Below are 15,537 nucleotides of genomic sequence, written 5' to 3'. Positions count from 1 at the left end.
GACGACACCCCACCCGAGCAGCCAAGCGCAAACCAACCATGGGACACGAGAAGCCCGATCATCAGCACCCCGAACCCCTCACTTCAACGTGAGCAGAAGAGCCGGTCCGGTGCTGAGACCCGGATGGGAACGCACCTACAGCCAGAAGTCAATTTCTCCAATGGAAATGGAGAAATCTGCACTTGGAATGGGTATTTGAAATATTAAGTAGTTATTGTCAATTTTGTTACATAGGATTATAGCTTTGCGGTTACGTTAAAAAAAAAAAAAAAATCGTTGGGGCACCTCGGTGGCTCAGTCAGCTAAGCACCAGACTCTTGATCTCAGCTCAGGTCTTGATTTCAGGGTCTTGAGTTCAAGCCCTGTGTTGCGCTCCGCACTGAGCGTGAAGCCTACTTTACAATAAATAAAGAAATAAGTAAATAAATGTAATAATTTTTAAAAATCTTCAAGTTACAGATATACACTAAAGAATCTGCAGGTCAAATGACGTGAAATCTGGGATCTGCTTTAAAATACACAAGGCAGGGGCGCCTGGGTGGCTCAGTCAGTTACGCATCTGACTTCAGCTCAGGTCATATCTTGTGGTTCATGGGTTCAAGCCCCACGTCAGGATCTGTGCTGACAGCTCAGAGCCTAGAGTCTGCTTTGGATTCTGTGTCTCCCTCTCTCTCTGCCCCTCCCCCACCTGCACGCACACGTGCTCTCTCTCTCTCTCTCAAAAATAAACAAACATCAAAAAAAATACGCAAGGCAGATGGGGGATGTAGTGAGATGAACCAAAATTGGCAAAATGTAGATAACTGTGAAACCAGGTGATGTGTAGATGATGGCTTTTCTCTTCTAACGAAAATGCTAGAAAATTTCTGTAAGTTAAAGAAAAAAAGATGCCCTGAGTGGGGACCGCCTCAACAAGTTGAGGAGAGGTTATCGAGGAAGGCAGAGAGCTGGAGTCTGGGGTTGGGGAGGAGGGCCCTGATTTCCTCAACGACAAAACCTGCCAGGATACCTCAGCGTCTTACACACCGAAAGCAGCGAGAAGTATTCGTGACAAACATCCTGCAGCAGCCGACTTCCAATGCCAGGCACCAGACTGCTGAGTTCACATCCACTCATCTCTCACTGAAACGCGGTAGCAGACCCACGTTGGTCGTGAGTCACGGGTACCCCCATTTCACAGAGGCTCAGGGAGGAGAAGATATTTGCCTACAAGGTCACAGCACAGAGCAAAACTGGAACGAGTCCTGGATTCTCTGACTCCGGGCCCAACTCTCAACCTCGAGCCTGGAGAATTAGAAATCATCTGGAAGAGAATAATTAGCTCAACGGGCCAACCGCCAAAACCCCTCCCCGAAATTTATAACGGCGCTGGCAAAAAGAAGACAGATGTACAGAAAACCGACCAAAGGAAACAGCATTCCAAGAAACACCAAAGCGAGGTATTAAGATATTGGGCGAGGTCTGTGTCCGGGTTTCAACTGTGAGGTGAAGACAGAAGCAGAACCTGTGAGAAGGACCGAATCCTCTTGGGAAGAATTTCCTGAGACCATGGTCAATCACGTGCTTAGCACTACCCCGGCCCAGAACAAATGCCTAGGAGGAAAAACTATCCTTAAGCAAAGACACGAGGCAAATACAGTCCTTCCAAGATCCAATAAAGGGAAATGAGACGTTCAAAAATCTCACCAAAGACTTTTGCACAGAAAGGCCCAAAGAATCCTGGAAAAACCCCAAGGAAAGGGTCTTCTCCCCAGATGGACAGAGAGCAACGGGAATCATTCCAAGGGAAGGAAATTCCAAAGCCGTGCAACACCAGCAGGAACACTTCATCCCGGGGTGTGCGGCATCCACGCCAGGGTTTGTCCAAGCACACAAACCCCTCAGGCAGAGCGTTTCTGCAGAGCTTCAAACAAGCTGATCGAGAAAAAACCTGGCCTACTTACTAGAGTCTCACAGAGTCCGGTGTCATTTCCTTCGCCTGAACAGCTACTTTTTCACTCCCACTCACTCTGAACGCTGCTCCTGGTTTTTTTTAGTGTTTATTTATTTATTTAGAGAGCGAGAAAGCCAGCACTCGAGAGTGGGGGGGGGGGGGGGTGTGGAGGGAAGGGGGAGAGACAGACAGACAGACAGACACCCCCAAGCAGGTTCCGTGCTATCAGTGCACAGCCCAGGCTCGAACCCACGAACCTCTACATCGCAACCTGAGCCGAAATCGAAAGCTAGATGCTTAGCCGACTGAGCCACCGGGCACCTCACAGCTCCTGTTCTTGGTAAAGGCATCCATCTGACCCCAGTTCCTCCTGTCAGATGAACCTCTGAAGTCTGTTTCTCAGCAACAGAGTTTCTTAACCACCTTCTCATGCCAACCAAGGCTTCAGACAGCTGGAAGGATGCTGGTTCTCATCCAAGGAGGACCAATTTCTATTATTCCAGAAAGGAAAATCAAATCACTCAACTTGTGAACCAAGCCTCTTGCTCGTCTGGAATCTTTTCAGAGGAAATAGGTTTGGTTCCATTCAACATACATTCAACTAAGACAAAGAATATATTAACATTTTCGTCTTAAAAGAAAACCTAGCCTAGGATTACTAGGATTTCTTGTTCATACACCACCAAAGAATTTCCTTAAGAACTGCACGTATCTGGGGGTGCCTGGGTGGCGCAGTCAGGCAAGCGTCTGACTTTTGGTTTCGGCCCGAGTCATGATCTCACGGTTTGTGAGTCTGAGCCCCACATGGGGCTCTGTGCCTGCTTGAGATTCTCTCTCAAAATAAATGAATAAACTTAAAAAAAAGAAGAAGAAAAAAAAACAACTGCAATTATCTGTATTCAACTCTTTGCTAACTTCCAGTCAACTGTGGGCTCCTGGAGGACAGAGAAGAGGCTGGCGGTCACCTGAGTTTCCAAGGGTCCAGCACAGGGTCAGGTTCAGACTGGGGGCAGCACTTGTGACATGTTCTACACAAACCCAGCATCGGCCTCAGCTCTCCATACCCTCTTGCTCAGTTTCGTCAACACAGACACGGGACTATTTTCACAGGCAATAACGTGGGTTACCTAAAACTCCAATGAGGTAATCGAGGGGTCGTCTTTAATCAAAAACTCATTCACCGAGTGTCTATCAAGGGCTTCCTGATAGGCCAGAGAGCGACAAAAGCCCGTACGTGATGCATCAACCGACGTGAAAGGGGCCACCAGTCAGCACCCCCCAGGGATGCGGCCCACCTCCCTTGGCAAGAAGCTACGGTTCCCGGGACTGCTCTGGCTTTCCATGCAATGGCAGGGCCTGAAATCCCAAGGAAACCTAAGCCCTGGTGTCTGTTAGGAAAATGAGGAGGGCAACAACCCAAGCCACCTGCAATGGACATTTAGCCAAGTGACACTCACGTCTGGGCCCAGCTCCCTTGGGTTGGGCCCTAACAGGGACGTGTTAGCTGCAATCCACTTCCCCGCTGGCTTCAAGAAATCTCCCGTTACTTCCGATGAATGAAAATCTCTTGGACTTAAAGGTTCAAAAGCCCAAGCTGGGGCCTCTACATGCACTGGAAGGAGTGAAACAACGGGCCAGGTCATGGAGGGTCCCCATTCTCTGAGGCCAACTTTTTTTTTTAAATTTTTTTTTTAACGTTTATTTATTTTTGAGACAGAGAGAGACAGAGCATGAACGGGGGAGGGTCAGAGAGAGAGGGAGACACAGAATCTGAAACGGGCTCCGGGCTCTGAGCTGTCAGCACAGAGCCCGACGCGGGGCTCGAACTCCCGGACCGTGAGATCATGACCTGAGCCGAAGTCGGACGCTTAACCGACGGAGCCACCCAGGCGCCCCCCCCCCCTTTTTTTTTTAAAGTATTCTCTACATTCAAAGTAGGGATGGAATTCATCACCCTGAGATCAAGAGCTGCACGCTCTACTGACAGCCAGCCAGGCGTCTGTGGGGCCAACTTTTAAGGGAATACCTACACTTCCCTTCCACTCTCTCCCACCACCTCTGCCACAACAAAGATAACGATGGCTCCTGTGCAGGTAGGGACCAGCCACCTTCTTCTTTAAGGGCCCAAAATGTGGGGGTGCCTGGCTGGCTCAGCCAGAAGAGCATACAACTCTTGATCTTGGGGTCACTGAGTTCAAGCCCCACGTCCGAGGTAGAGATTACCTAAATTAAAAAAAAAATTTTTTTTAAAGGGCCCAAGAATAAATACCGTAGGCTTTGCAGGCCGTACAGTTCTCTGTACCTTTATGGCAACTCTGAGGTTTAGTGCAAAAGCAGCACTGACCTTATAAATTAATGGCCGTGGCTATGTTCCAATAAAACTTTACTTAGGGGGGAGAAAAAAAATAAGCCAAGCGGGCAGGCTTGGATCTTGTAGAGCCACAGACTGTCCACCCGTCCTCCCAGCAGTAGCTTTTCAGCTTTGACCTTGACCCACATCTCCTTTATGTGTTTCTCTGAAGTTTTACAAAGTGGCTCTTAAACTCCACTGTACTCTGCTTTTTCTACCGTTTCATTCCTTTGTTTTTCAAATGCAGGAGACAAATCAATAAATGGGACTTCATATCCTGCTAATGGCTGCACACTGCGGTTTGAAAACATCGTATAGGCCCCACGACAGCATATAGGTACGGGATTTGGGCCCGGGGTTCTACCTCTGCCTCCACACCCAGCTCTGTGACCTTGGACAAGTGACATCATTTGTTTCAAATTCTCAGCACAGGCCTGGGGCGAGCTAGCACATGGGAAGCACTCAGCAGGAACCAGGGAGGTAATCTTTGACCTTCACACGAGGCACTGTCACACATTTGGGGAGACTAGCAGTCAATGACTCATAGGTCACATACAGTCGGCCTGACCCCACGTCCACGCGGTCCACCACTCCCCACCATCCCTCTACCAGAAGAGGATCAAGACACGTTTAAAGGGAACAAACGGAATCCACGCAGTACTAAGCTTTAAACTTCCAGGAATTTATGGTTTCTGGGGACCATCGGACAGAGACAACAGGGACAAAGGAACCAGGTGCTCAGTTGACTGACAGATCCACCTGGGATCTAACCACTCAGCCTAACCTCGCAATTCATTTTTAAGGCACCCCCTTTGCAGTTGGGTCTCCAGAGCTGCCACAGCAGCAACCCCTATGGTGGCCAGAAGCTGCAGGTGTCAGACATGGGAAGGAAATTTGAGGCCGGGCAAAGGTAGGAACAAGCTTAGCTCAAATCTAAATAAAGTCCTCCAGAGAGAAGAGCTCCTTGCACACCCTGAAAACTTTTCTGCTCCAAGCAAAGCACGGTACGGGCCTGACTGCTGAATGAACAAAAACCTTTACTGACTCAGCCAAACTCCCAAGGGGCGAGGAGAATCTTGGGAGCTGGGACGGGCCTTGCTCGTCTGTCAGAGATTCTAGAGGGGGTAAAGGACTTGCTTGAGGTGACGAGACCAGTCAGCAGCGGGTTGGGGTGCTCCGGCCCCACTTTCTCAGTTCTCAGGAGGCCCACTGAGGTGGCAGGAAGGCTCAAACCCTAATCGCCAAAGAAAAACGCAGGCAGGACGTCAGCATAAGCTCAAGCCGCCGAGACCGTCCCAGCATCTATAACAAGGACCTTGAGCAAGCCAGAAAGGCCTTAAGATGGCTTCCACTTAGCTTCAACCCCAATCTGCTGCTCAAAATTAAATAAGCTGGCCAGGAACCTAAAGGGCGAAGAGAAACGGACTTGCCTCAAAAACACAGTTGCTCTGGGGCGCCTGGGTGGCTCAGTCGGTTAAGCGTCTGACTCCAGCTCGGGTCATGATCTCACAGTTTGGGAGTTCGAACCCCGCATCGGGCTCTGTGCTGACAGCTTAGAGCCTGGAGCCTGCTTCGGATTCTGTGTCTCCCCCTCTCTCTGTTCCTCCCCCGCTTATGCTCTCTCTCTCTCTCTCCTCCAAAAATAAATAAAAACATTTAAAAGAAACAAAAAAACCACAGATGTTCGTTCTTCCACTTACATACCAGGCTATACATTCGATTTAGAATTTTTCTGCAGCAGAGACAGCAAGAAGATAAAGAAACCAAGATTTGCCAAATGCTAGGCATCGTGTGGGTGTCCGGTACATGCCCGCTTGACCGCAATGACCCTGAGAAAAGAGCATTAGCCTCAGTGCCCACTGCAGGGATGGCCAAGCCTGGACACAATCTTATCTGCTTCCAGAGCCCACACTGTTCCTTCCTATCCCGTAGCCACCTCCAATGTTCAAAAGATGTCAACACTTGCCTTACACACAGGGAGCTGAGTCACCAATTCACACAGATACAAATTCACCAAAAAAAAAAAAAAAAATACACAAGGAGGGGGGGAAAAAAAAAAAAAAAAGGAGAGAGATTCTCCATCCTGAGCAATTTGGCCAAGAGAAGCAAACTATGCTCCCGGTAGATATCCAGTATGGGAACAAAAAAGCATTCTATCGGAATGACGATTGTGGGATGCAACTAAGTCCACACCAACCGAGGGGGCCACGTCTTCAAACTGCCATCAACTGATCAAGTCAGAAATTTTAAAACTGCCCGTGTAATCTCCTTTCGTTACAAAGCCCCCCCCCCAAAAAAAAAAGAAAAAGAAAAAAACCCTGTGCAGCCTTTCCAGGCTGCCATCTTCATTAACTATCAAAACTAGAACAGTTCCGCGGCAAAGACGAGGCCGATACATTTGGAGAGCCAAGTCCGTGAGCGAAACCTGGCTCCAAACACACAGCCCCGGTTTTACCTTAACCGAAAGCACATCATAAGCCACCCGAACAGGCAGCTTGCTCCTCTCTTTCCATTAGGTGTTAATTATGAAACCGGCCTCGAATCATTTATTCTGATTCCTGCCTCCGATGAGCCGACTGCGCTTACACAGATGCCTGAATCGACCTATTAAATACCAACTACCAGGAACCTCAGAGACCGGCCTCTTTTCTCCTATTGTGTTAGGGGCTATGTTGCCAAGGTAAAGGCAAGCACCTTGCCTGCTTAGAAACTCAGCCATTTCACTTACTATTTGCTCCGAATTATTGTCACTCAACTTCCCACCCTGGGTCAGCACCAGTCACTCTGGTTCCAGCACATTCTGTCCACAGGGACCAAAACTGGGTTCTCCGGAATATGGTTTGACCTAAAGCTATCCCCGGAGGCCTGGGAATAATTAGCGACTTTCACCATCCAGGTATTTGCGGTAACTGGATCTGGCTTCTACGAGATGGTCCTCGGGCCTCAATAGCCACGACGACGTTAACAGAAGGGAACAATGGGTAAGGCAACAGGGAGACATCCATTCCTCCCCTATCAGGGAAGGGAAAAGACTGAAAAGAGCGGAGCTGGAGGAATTATTAACGGATAAATTACAGGGCACCTGGGTGGCTCAGTCCGTTGAGCATCTGACTCTGGCTCATGGTCATGATCTCACGGCTCACGGGTTGGAGCCCGTATTGGGCTCTCTGCTGTCGGCACAGAGCCTGCTTCGGATCCTCTGTCCTCCACTCTCTCTGTACCTGCCCTGCTCGCACACTCTCTCTCTCAAAAATAAATAGAACGTTAAAATAAATAAATAAATAAATAAATAATAAAGGACAAATTACTAAACCAGCTTAATATGAAACTGTCTGCATTCAACTGGCTGGAAACAAACTCAGAGTCGACCATTCATCTCTAGCTTGCCAGGGAGTCAACAGCTGGGAAAGCCTTCAGTTCCACAGGCGCAAAGCAGTTTCCACTTGGGATGAGCCTTCCTGGCTGAGCAAAAGCCATAGGAGTGTCTTTGCTGTACTGACAAATCCTGGCTTGTCAACAACTCAAAAACTTGAGCAAATCGAAACCCTATCTGGGAGACAGGACAGACCGGGAATGAGAAAAGCCCTTTTGGGGAATCGTCTTTTTCTTCTGCAGAACATATTTAAGAATAAAAAATAAAGGGGTTTCATGAGCAGAATACCCGTATTTTCATGGCTACAATTGGTTGTACTTCTACTGGGAGATTTGTATTTGGTTTCAGATTAAACCTCTCCCCAGAGAATATAACAATTTTAAAGATTGCAAGCGTCTAAGAGTTGCTGTTAAATCAGGGATTCTGAGTGACACCCTTTTTCTTTTTTTGCAACATCCATTAATTTGAATTTTAACTAGTATTGGTACATCAGTTTGGGGGGGTTAAAAAAAAAAAAGGCAGTACTGTGACATTTCAAAAACAAAGACTATGGAAATACAGTTTGACATAATTACTGGGGCTTCTTGGTTTTCATGGATGAGATTCCTTCAAGAACGGGGGAAAAAAAACAAAACAAAACCAAACCGAACCCTTGTGTTGCTACGCCTGAGTCCTTTTTAAGTGTTTGGGGAGATACTTTTGAATTCACTGAATGATTGCTACAATGTTCACTTACAAAAGAAATCCCATTTCCTTAACATTTCAAGTCAAGTTAAACAAGCATCCTTCTACAACTCAGTTGCCCTCGAAACTTGGAAAGTTTTCGTCTGTGAGCAGCCAGTTGCTGAATCTGGCTCCTGGAGAAGGAATTTCACCAAGGATGGAAAACTTCAAATAAAGGCAGTTCATTTTCAGCTGACCCTGCGCACTGGAGAGAGTGTGTTCAGTTCGTGCTTGAGACTTTTTTTTTTTTTTTTTGCAGGATATTGTACAGTGTGGACACTTCTTCCTCCCACAACTGATTTTACATACCTAACATCACCACTTCACAGCAGTTACGTTGTGAGTACTTTGAGAGGAAGACTAAGACAAATGGCCCACTGAACTGCAGTTACCTTTTCCTTATCCCAACGTAAGTGAACGTTTTTTTCCCCCTAAGAATGGAAAAAAAAAAAAAAAAAAAAAAAGGTAAACAGGACCTTTCAGAGGGGAAAAGGGCCGTGTGTTAAAAAGTTTTCTCGACCAAAGTACATCAGGGACCAAAACTGGGGCCAAGAGGGAAAATGGAACTTCAACGTGTTTTGTCTTTTAACGGAACTTATGCTTGTAAAACACATCGGAAGTACAAGTGTTTGGTTCTGCAAGTCATTTCTGTTGCCGTTTTTTTCCTTGTATGTGTAGGAGAGGGAGGACTGGGGGCCGGAGGAAGTGTTCTCTCCACCATGACTGGGCATGTAACACGTTTGCATCAACTTTTCACGGTCAGGCATGTGCTTTCGAACAAAGGGAACAACAGTGGAGACGGGGAGAGGAGACTGGGGGTTGACACTTTACAGATTTGGTGCTTAAACAGTACTTTACAAATGACTTGCTTAATTTAAACGTCCATCACCATAAGAGACATTGGAGTAAAATGAGAAAATTGGATCTACTTGAACCACAATCTTTGGGGGAGGGGGGAGGGGCGGGGGGAGGGAGGGAGCACATTAACTCAAATACAGGGATCATAAACCAAATTCAGTTTTAACCTCGTCTCCTAGAAATGGACCTCTGAAGTGTCCACTTTCTTCAAAGATGAAGGCTGGAGACAAAGCAATGGACCGACAGGGAGAGAGGGATACCAAGGGCTTGAAAACATATGGGCCTTTTACATAAGTTTTTGTCATGTTACAGTAACGCTCTTTTTTTTTTTTTTTTTTTGACAAAACTGTGTACGACAAATTAAAAAAAAATTAAAGATCGAAAGGATGTGCAAGTCTAAAAGGGCTCAAAACTGGGTTAGAATCCTGATTCGAACATATCAATTCACTCAAGCATCACTTTGGTCTAAAGGCAGGAGGAAGGCAGGCAGGAAAGGGACAAAAAGAGGGAGATAATTGAATTACTCAATAAAAGAGGCTACTTACCATCCCAACCCATTGTAAGACATACACTTCTGACATAAGAGAACTCCTTAGAGGTCGAATAAAGCGTGTAAGCACCTTTGAGTAATGCACCTGCCCCCCAGAGGGGGCCCGGAAGCCCAACGTGGGCTTAGCGCACAGACCTTTGCTAATCTGTTTATTTCCTTGAACTGGAGTCAGGCTGCGATGGGCTGCAATTCCCAGGACGATACATTTAATTAGAACAAAACAGAAAACAAAAACAAAAACAAAAAACCAAAAAAAAATTTTTTTTTAAAAGCTCACCAAACTGCTGCACTTGTGTCTCTGAATGTGGGTGGCATTTCTTTTAAAAGGCAAAGTATGGTCTGTGAAGGAGAAAGGGAAAAGGGGAGGTGGCAGTGGGGAGAAGGGGCCGTGGTGCCTGGCAAGGAAGCCCTCGCTAAGACCCCAATCTAGGGGAGGGTCCTCCCGCGACTCCCCAGCCCGGGCTGCTATGGGGCAGCCATCTGTCCAGCTCGATCTTTTCCCCTCCCCACCCCCACTCCTTCTCAGGCTGCCTTTCCTGCCGCTTGAAAACCTCCTTCCATTTCCCAATCCACTCTCTAGACACCTCTTCCCCTGCCCCGCCAGGAAAGGGAGGGCAAACCCTGCACCCCAACCCTCTGCTGGAGCAGGGGAAACAGGGGCCCCAACCTCGCTCTAAAACGCGCCAGGCTGGCTGGCCCCTTTATCACCCTCCAGAGAAGGGCGTGGGGCAAACCCATTTCGCACTTCATAAAAGGGGAAGGGGGGCACTCCCTTTCACCCCCTGCAAAAGCACAAAATTAAAAAAAGAAAAAAAAAAAACAAACCTCGTTTTCTCCCCCGGAAGGGATGGCGCCCCATTTTAGCCCGAAAGAGGAGGGAACCCCATGAGAAAGAAGAGACCAACTTCCTCTCCCCTCCAAGGCAGGGTAAAGCAAACCTCACCCCCCCACCCCCCTCGCCAAAAACGCATCACCTACCTACGAAAAACGAGAGGACCCCTGCCTTCAAGGAAAAACACGGGGAGGGGGCTTCTCCCCGCAAAAGAGAAAGGGGCTTCCATCGAAGGAATTAGAGATTCCCCCCCCCAACCAAATTTGCCCTCTAGGTAATAGCTAGGAAATCCCTCCCGCCAAAAAAAAAGTGCGAGAGCCCCCACCCAAAGGACGCCCCCCCCACTAAAAGGATGGAGCTAGAACTGAACGAACCCCCACTTTCTGCCTAAACTAGGGTACCTCTCCAAGTAGGGCAGGGCACACCTCCCCCAGGAGAAAGGATACTGCCAGGGGCTGGAAACCCCCAACTCCCAAATCCCTAAGAGCGGGGTTACTACTCGAGATCCCCCCCCCCAAAAAGGGTCCGGGAGCCCCTCCCCCATCCCCTTCCCCGAAGCCAGGCGACGGGCAGGCGGGCCCATGGCTGCCAGCTCCGGGCGCTGGGGCAGCCAGGACCCCCGTGGGCCTCCGCAGCCCCCCCCACAGCGCCCCCTCCCCAGGGCGGGCGGGCGGGCGCGGGGGTCCGGGGGGCGCCTCCTCACCTTCCCCTCAGCATGGCGCCCAAAAAAGACAGAGCGAGAGCGAGGGAGAGCGGGCGAGCGCCGCGAGGGGGGGGAAACGCATGAGGCCAGGAGAGAAAGCAAGCGAGAAAGAGCGAGCGAGCGAGAGACACCCACCGACCCCGCCCTTCCTCCTCCTCCTCCTCCTCCGCGGCCCGGCCCAACATGGCGGCCGCCCCCCTTCCTCCTCCTCCTCTTCCTCCCCCCGGGGACGCTGCCCCGGCCGGGCCGGGGGCCTGACCTGTCGTCAGGGAGCGGGAGGCGGTGGTGGAGGAGGTGCGGGGTGGCCGGGCAGGCGTCGGGGGAACACGGAGGAGGCGAAGGCGTTGATGGCGGCGGCGGCGATGGCGGCTGCGGCGACTCTGATGGTGGCGGCGGGGGGGTCCCGGGCGCGGCCTCCATAGTTCCTTTGGGGGGGAGGGGATGTTAATGCACGAAAAAGGACTGCTTGGGCGTGGCGGGAGGGGCACACTTCAGCTCTGAGGGCTCCTGATAGGAATGGGTATATAGTTTTTCGGTTTCGGAATCACCTCTGCGCCGACCTCCGCGTAGGCCGCGCGGCCTAGGCCTCGGCGGGCCGCTCGCCGCCTTTCTCCGCAGCCCGCCCCTGGGGTCACTCGCTCACGGGCGCGGGGCCCTCATCGGGGCGAGAGCCCCCACACACACCTCCCCCGCGGGCCCGGAGGTGGGGGACCCGGGAGACACGGACACTGGTGGGTGGTTGGGTGTAATTAGCGCGGGCCGCGCGCGATGGAGCAAGCGAGGGGGGAGGGGAGAAGAGGAGAGCGAGCGAGGGGGGTTAAAAAAAAGGATTTTAGGGAGGGAGGAAACGGGCCGCGGAGACGGGCCGACTGTCTTGTCTGTCTGCCCGCCCTAGGTGCCCCGGCTGCTCGGCCCCCGCCGCAGTCAGAAATTCACACAAAATGGCGGCCCGGCCTGGAGGAGCCGAGAGGCTGAGGCGGGAGGAAGGGCGAGGTGGGAGGGGGAACTAGGAGGCGGAGGCGGAGGCCGCGTCACGTGGAGGAGAGGGGCACAGGCCTTCTCCCGAAGGCCGGCGGAAAGAGCCGAAGGGAGGGAGTGAGGTCGAGGCAAGGCGGAAAAAGCCGAAGGCAGAGGAGCGAGAGACGGAAAAAGCCGAGGTTGGTGATGGGGGTGTGGCTAGAGAATGGATGGAAAGTCGCGGGAGCCGGAGATAGCCGAAGCGGGACCAGGACCGGGGGGAGGGGGAGGGGGGCGGGGAAGGCAAGGAACTGCGATGATCCGGAAGGAGCCGAAGGCGGTGTCGGAGGCGGGTGGCAGGAGGCGGAACTAGCCGAAAGAGGAATTTAGACGGGAAAGGCTGAAGGGCGGGGCTCGGGAGGCGATTAACAGAGCAAAAGGCTGGGAAATGCACCCGAGCGCAAGCGGCAAGAACCGAAAATTACCAGCTTGAGGGAAGGCGGGAAGAGACTAAAGTTTTAGGTGGAAGAATGCGAGGGAAAGAATTCGAGCTACGGAAAGAAAAAAAAAAAAAAAATAACCGAAAGCTGGAGGCCGGGTGCCGTGAGTTGTAGGTTTCCGGAGAAGGGGAGGATGGAGCCGAACAGGTCCGGAGCTGACGTCATTAGAAACCTCGGTCAGTGACGTCTCCCTGGGGCGGTGCGAGAGGGGCGGGCCTTGGTACTGCCTCCGGGAAGTTTAAGAGCTTGGAGCGTAGGTTATCGGGAAGGCTCAAGATAAATGTTACACGTGGGAGCGGCTGACCGGGTTCAAACGGTGTGCAAACGACCGACAACCTTTTGATCCTCAAAACTCCGCTGGGAGTAACTACTATTCTCATTTAACGGATGCAGACGATCCTGGCGTCTAAATAGTTGTCTCAGGAACGTAATATCAGCCGTAAAGAGCGCCTCAAGAATTTTAGTCCGTGTGGGGCATTCCGTTGCCTACTGCAAAAATTCGTTGAGGCCGGTTTATATCCAAGGATCTTTGTTCTGTGCTTTTATGAGCTCCTTGTACAGTGTCAAGCTCTGTGATGGTCGATGGGAACAGTTTCTAGCTTCCTGGAGCTTAAAAACCGATAATGCCCCAGGGGAAAGGAACCGGAAGTTAGAAGAGAGCCTCTATTAAATGAGGTGTTAAAGGGGGCGCCCAGGACAGGGTTGTTTAAGTGGAGATGGGAAGGAGAAGAGAAAGTTCCAAGCCAAGGAAAAGCTTATTTCAGAGCCTGACGAGGTATGGACCATTTAGGTTGCGGGGACAGAAAGAAAACCAGTGCAGCATGAAAGATAAATCTGGAGGTAAAGGCGCCAAATTACTTCTTGGTCTATTAATCCTACCATGAAAGAAGAAAAAAAAAAATGCCCGCAAACTAGTCTGGGACATACGCTCTTTGTGAGTAATTTATAACAATCTCCTTCAGTGAAGTAATTAGCTTTCTTGATAAAAAAGATTTAAGCCATTTCGAGTGAATTTTGATGGTTATGAAATTTGTTCTGAGGAACTACTGCCTGCCAATCAAGACTCCTAATCTTCGTCTTTCCTTTCTTATGTTCTGGATCTAGTTTTATTTACTTTCTGGATCTAGCCTCTAGTTTAATGATAGTTATTTAACCATTCACTTCTCCCCTAAAATGTCCATACCAAGAATACATTTCTAATTCACCTACAAGAGACTTTTTTTTTCTTTGCATGCATCATTGCAATAAAATGTTGGCACGCGCTTTTAACAAAGTTGTCCGAAAGGTTTCTTTAACACAAGACTGGTAGAGCAGGATTATGAGAATGGAAAGAAAAATACTGTGAATTGTCTTTCCCCTTCTGTGCCTTGTTTTCTGAACCCCATGTATTCTAGGGATGGATGAAACCACACTGGTTAAGACTAGACCACACGGTGGTCTGTCCTTTCAAGCTGTGGTCTCCAGCTGGCCATCTCTGAAGCTTCAGCAGGCCATTCCAGAATTCTAGAGGGCTGTCTGCTTTTAGGTAATGAGAAAAATGAAAAGATCAACAAGTCTCATGAGGCAGGAAGGTTTCTCCATGCCTTTTCAGAGTCTTACTAGACCACTGTCTAACATTGCCTACCAAGCCCTTCTGACATTTTTTTTTTTTAAGTTTATTTATTTTGAGAGACAGAGCGCAAGCAGGGGAGGGGCAAAGAAAGAGGGAGAAACCCAAGCAGGCTCCACACTGTCATCACAGAGCCCATGCAGGACTCCAGCTCATGAAACCATGAGATCATGACCTGAGCCGAAATCAAGAGTCCGATGCTTAACTGACTGAGCCACCCAGGCGCCCCCGCCCTAACATTCTAAATGTCACTTTGACTTAACTATGTAATTGTTGATTGGGGTCTAGACTCTGAGAAGTTACGGAAGATTCTCAAGTTTCAAAGGATTTTTGGTCTGGTAGGAAAGACGACCTTGAATGGTATTAATTTTGTAGCAAACTTTCCAACCTAATTCCTGCATTTGTTTTTATACATACACATTTCTCATCTCCAACTTGAACCAGCTCAATTTTTCTGCTGGTTCGCTCATTAATGAGTTAAATTCATTCCTGTTCTTTTTTTTTTTTTTTTTTTTTATGTTTTAGTTTTGAGAGGAAGTGCGCGCATGTGCGCTTGAATGGGGGAGGGCCAGAGAGAGAGAGAGGATAGGAAGTCGGCTCCATGCTGACAGCAGTGAGTTGATATGAGGCTTGAACTCACAAACCATGAGATCGTGACCTGAGCTGAAGTCGGATGCTCAATGGACAGAGCGACGAGCGACCCAGACGCCCCTTGTTCATTCATATTCTTTAATATCCTTTGTAACAAACCAGTAGTCTAGTAGGTAGACTATTTTCCTGACTTCTGTGAGCCACTGTAGCAAATTAATGAAAACAGAGAAAGGGGTTGTGGCAACATCTGATTTATACCCAGTCAATCAGAAGTGCTTCCAATTTGAGGCTGAAGCTGGGGGTGGGCAATCTTGTGGGAATGAGCTCTTAACCAACGGGGTCTCATGCTAACTCCGGGTAGATAGTATCAGAACGGAATTGAACTTCAGCTGGTATCCCCCCAGTTGCAGAACCGCTTGGTGTGGGAAAGCCTCCAGCATTTGGCGACCAGAGTAGAGAAGTATAGAATGTTAGAGTAGAGGAGAAACACAGGATCTCCCTTAGAATCCCTTTGGAAAATGGCTTGGCGATATCAACTCCCGCTGAAAGGAAGCTTAC

The 15,537-nt window shown here is 49.5% G+C and overlaps 1 protein-coding gene and 1 long non-coding RNA gene across 7 annotated transcripts in view; one reads left to right on the top strand and one right to left on the bottom strand.

The window, feature by feature from the left end:
* ZC3H4 (zinc finger CCCH-type containing 4) overlaps positions 1 to 12,942 on the bottom strand; it is a 42,268-nt gene extending 29,326 nt beyond the window's left edge. Inside the window, exons 1-2 of one of the 6 annotated variants that reach the window (XM_042920925.1) lie at positions 12,861 to 12,942; positions 11,582 to 11,747 (exon numbers count right to left, since the gene is read on the bottom strand). In XM_042920925.1, the coding sequence (XP_042776859.1) occupies positions 11,582 to 11,742 (161 nt within the window). In that variant the 5' untranslated portion in view covers positions 11,743 to 11,747; positions 12,861 to 12,942. The other 5 variants (XM_042920928.1, XM_042920931.1, XM_042920930.1 and 2 more) reach the window with 5 other exon arrangements.
* Positions 5 to 9,024, top strand: LOC122209178. Its single transcript, XR_006197481.1, has 3 exons — positions 5 to 191; positions 4,531 to 4,620; positions 8,639 to 9,024. It is a non-coding gene; the product is annotated as an uncharacterized LOC122209178 (long non-coding RNA).
* Positions 12,943 to 15,537: the final 2,595 nt, after the last annotated feature.

This window comes from Panthera leo, chromosome E2 (genome assembly GCF_018350215.1).
Source record: "Panthera leo isolate Ple1 chromosome E2, P.leo_Ple1_pat1.1, whole genome shotgun sequence".
In the NCBI taxonomy this organism is placed as follows: domain Eukaryota; kingdom Metazoa; phylum Chordata; class Mammalia; order Carnivora; family Felidae; genus Panthera; species Panthera leo.
The sequence above is the reverse complement of the archived record's forward strand: the minus strand, read 5'-3'. Positions and strand labels throughout refer to the sequence as shown.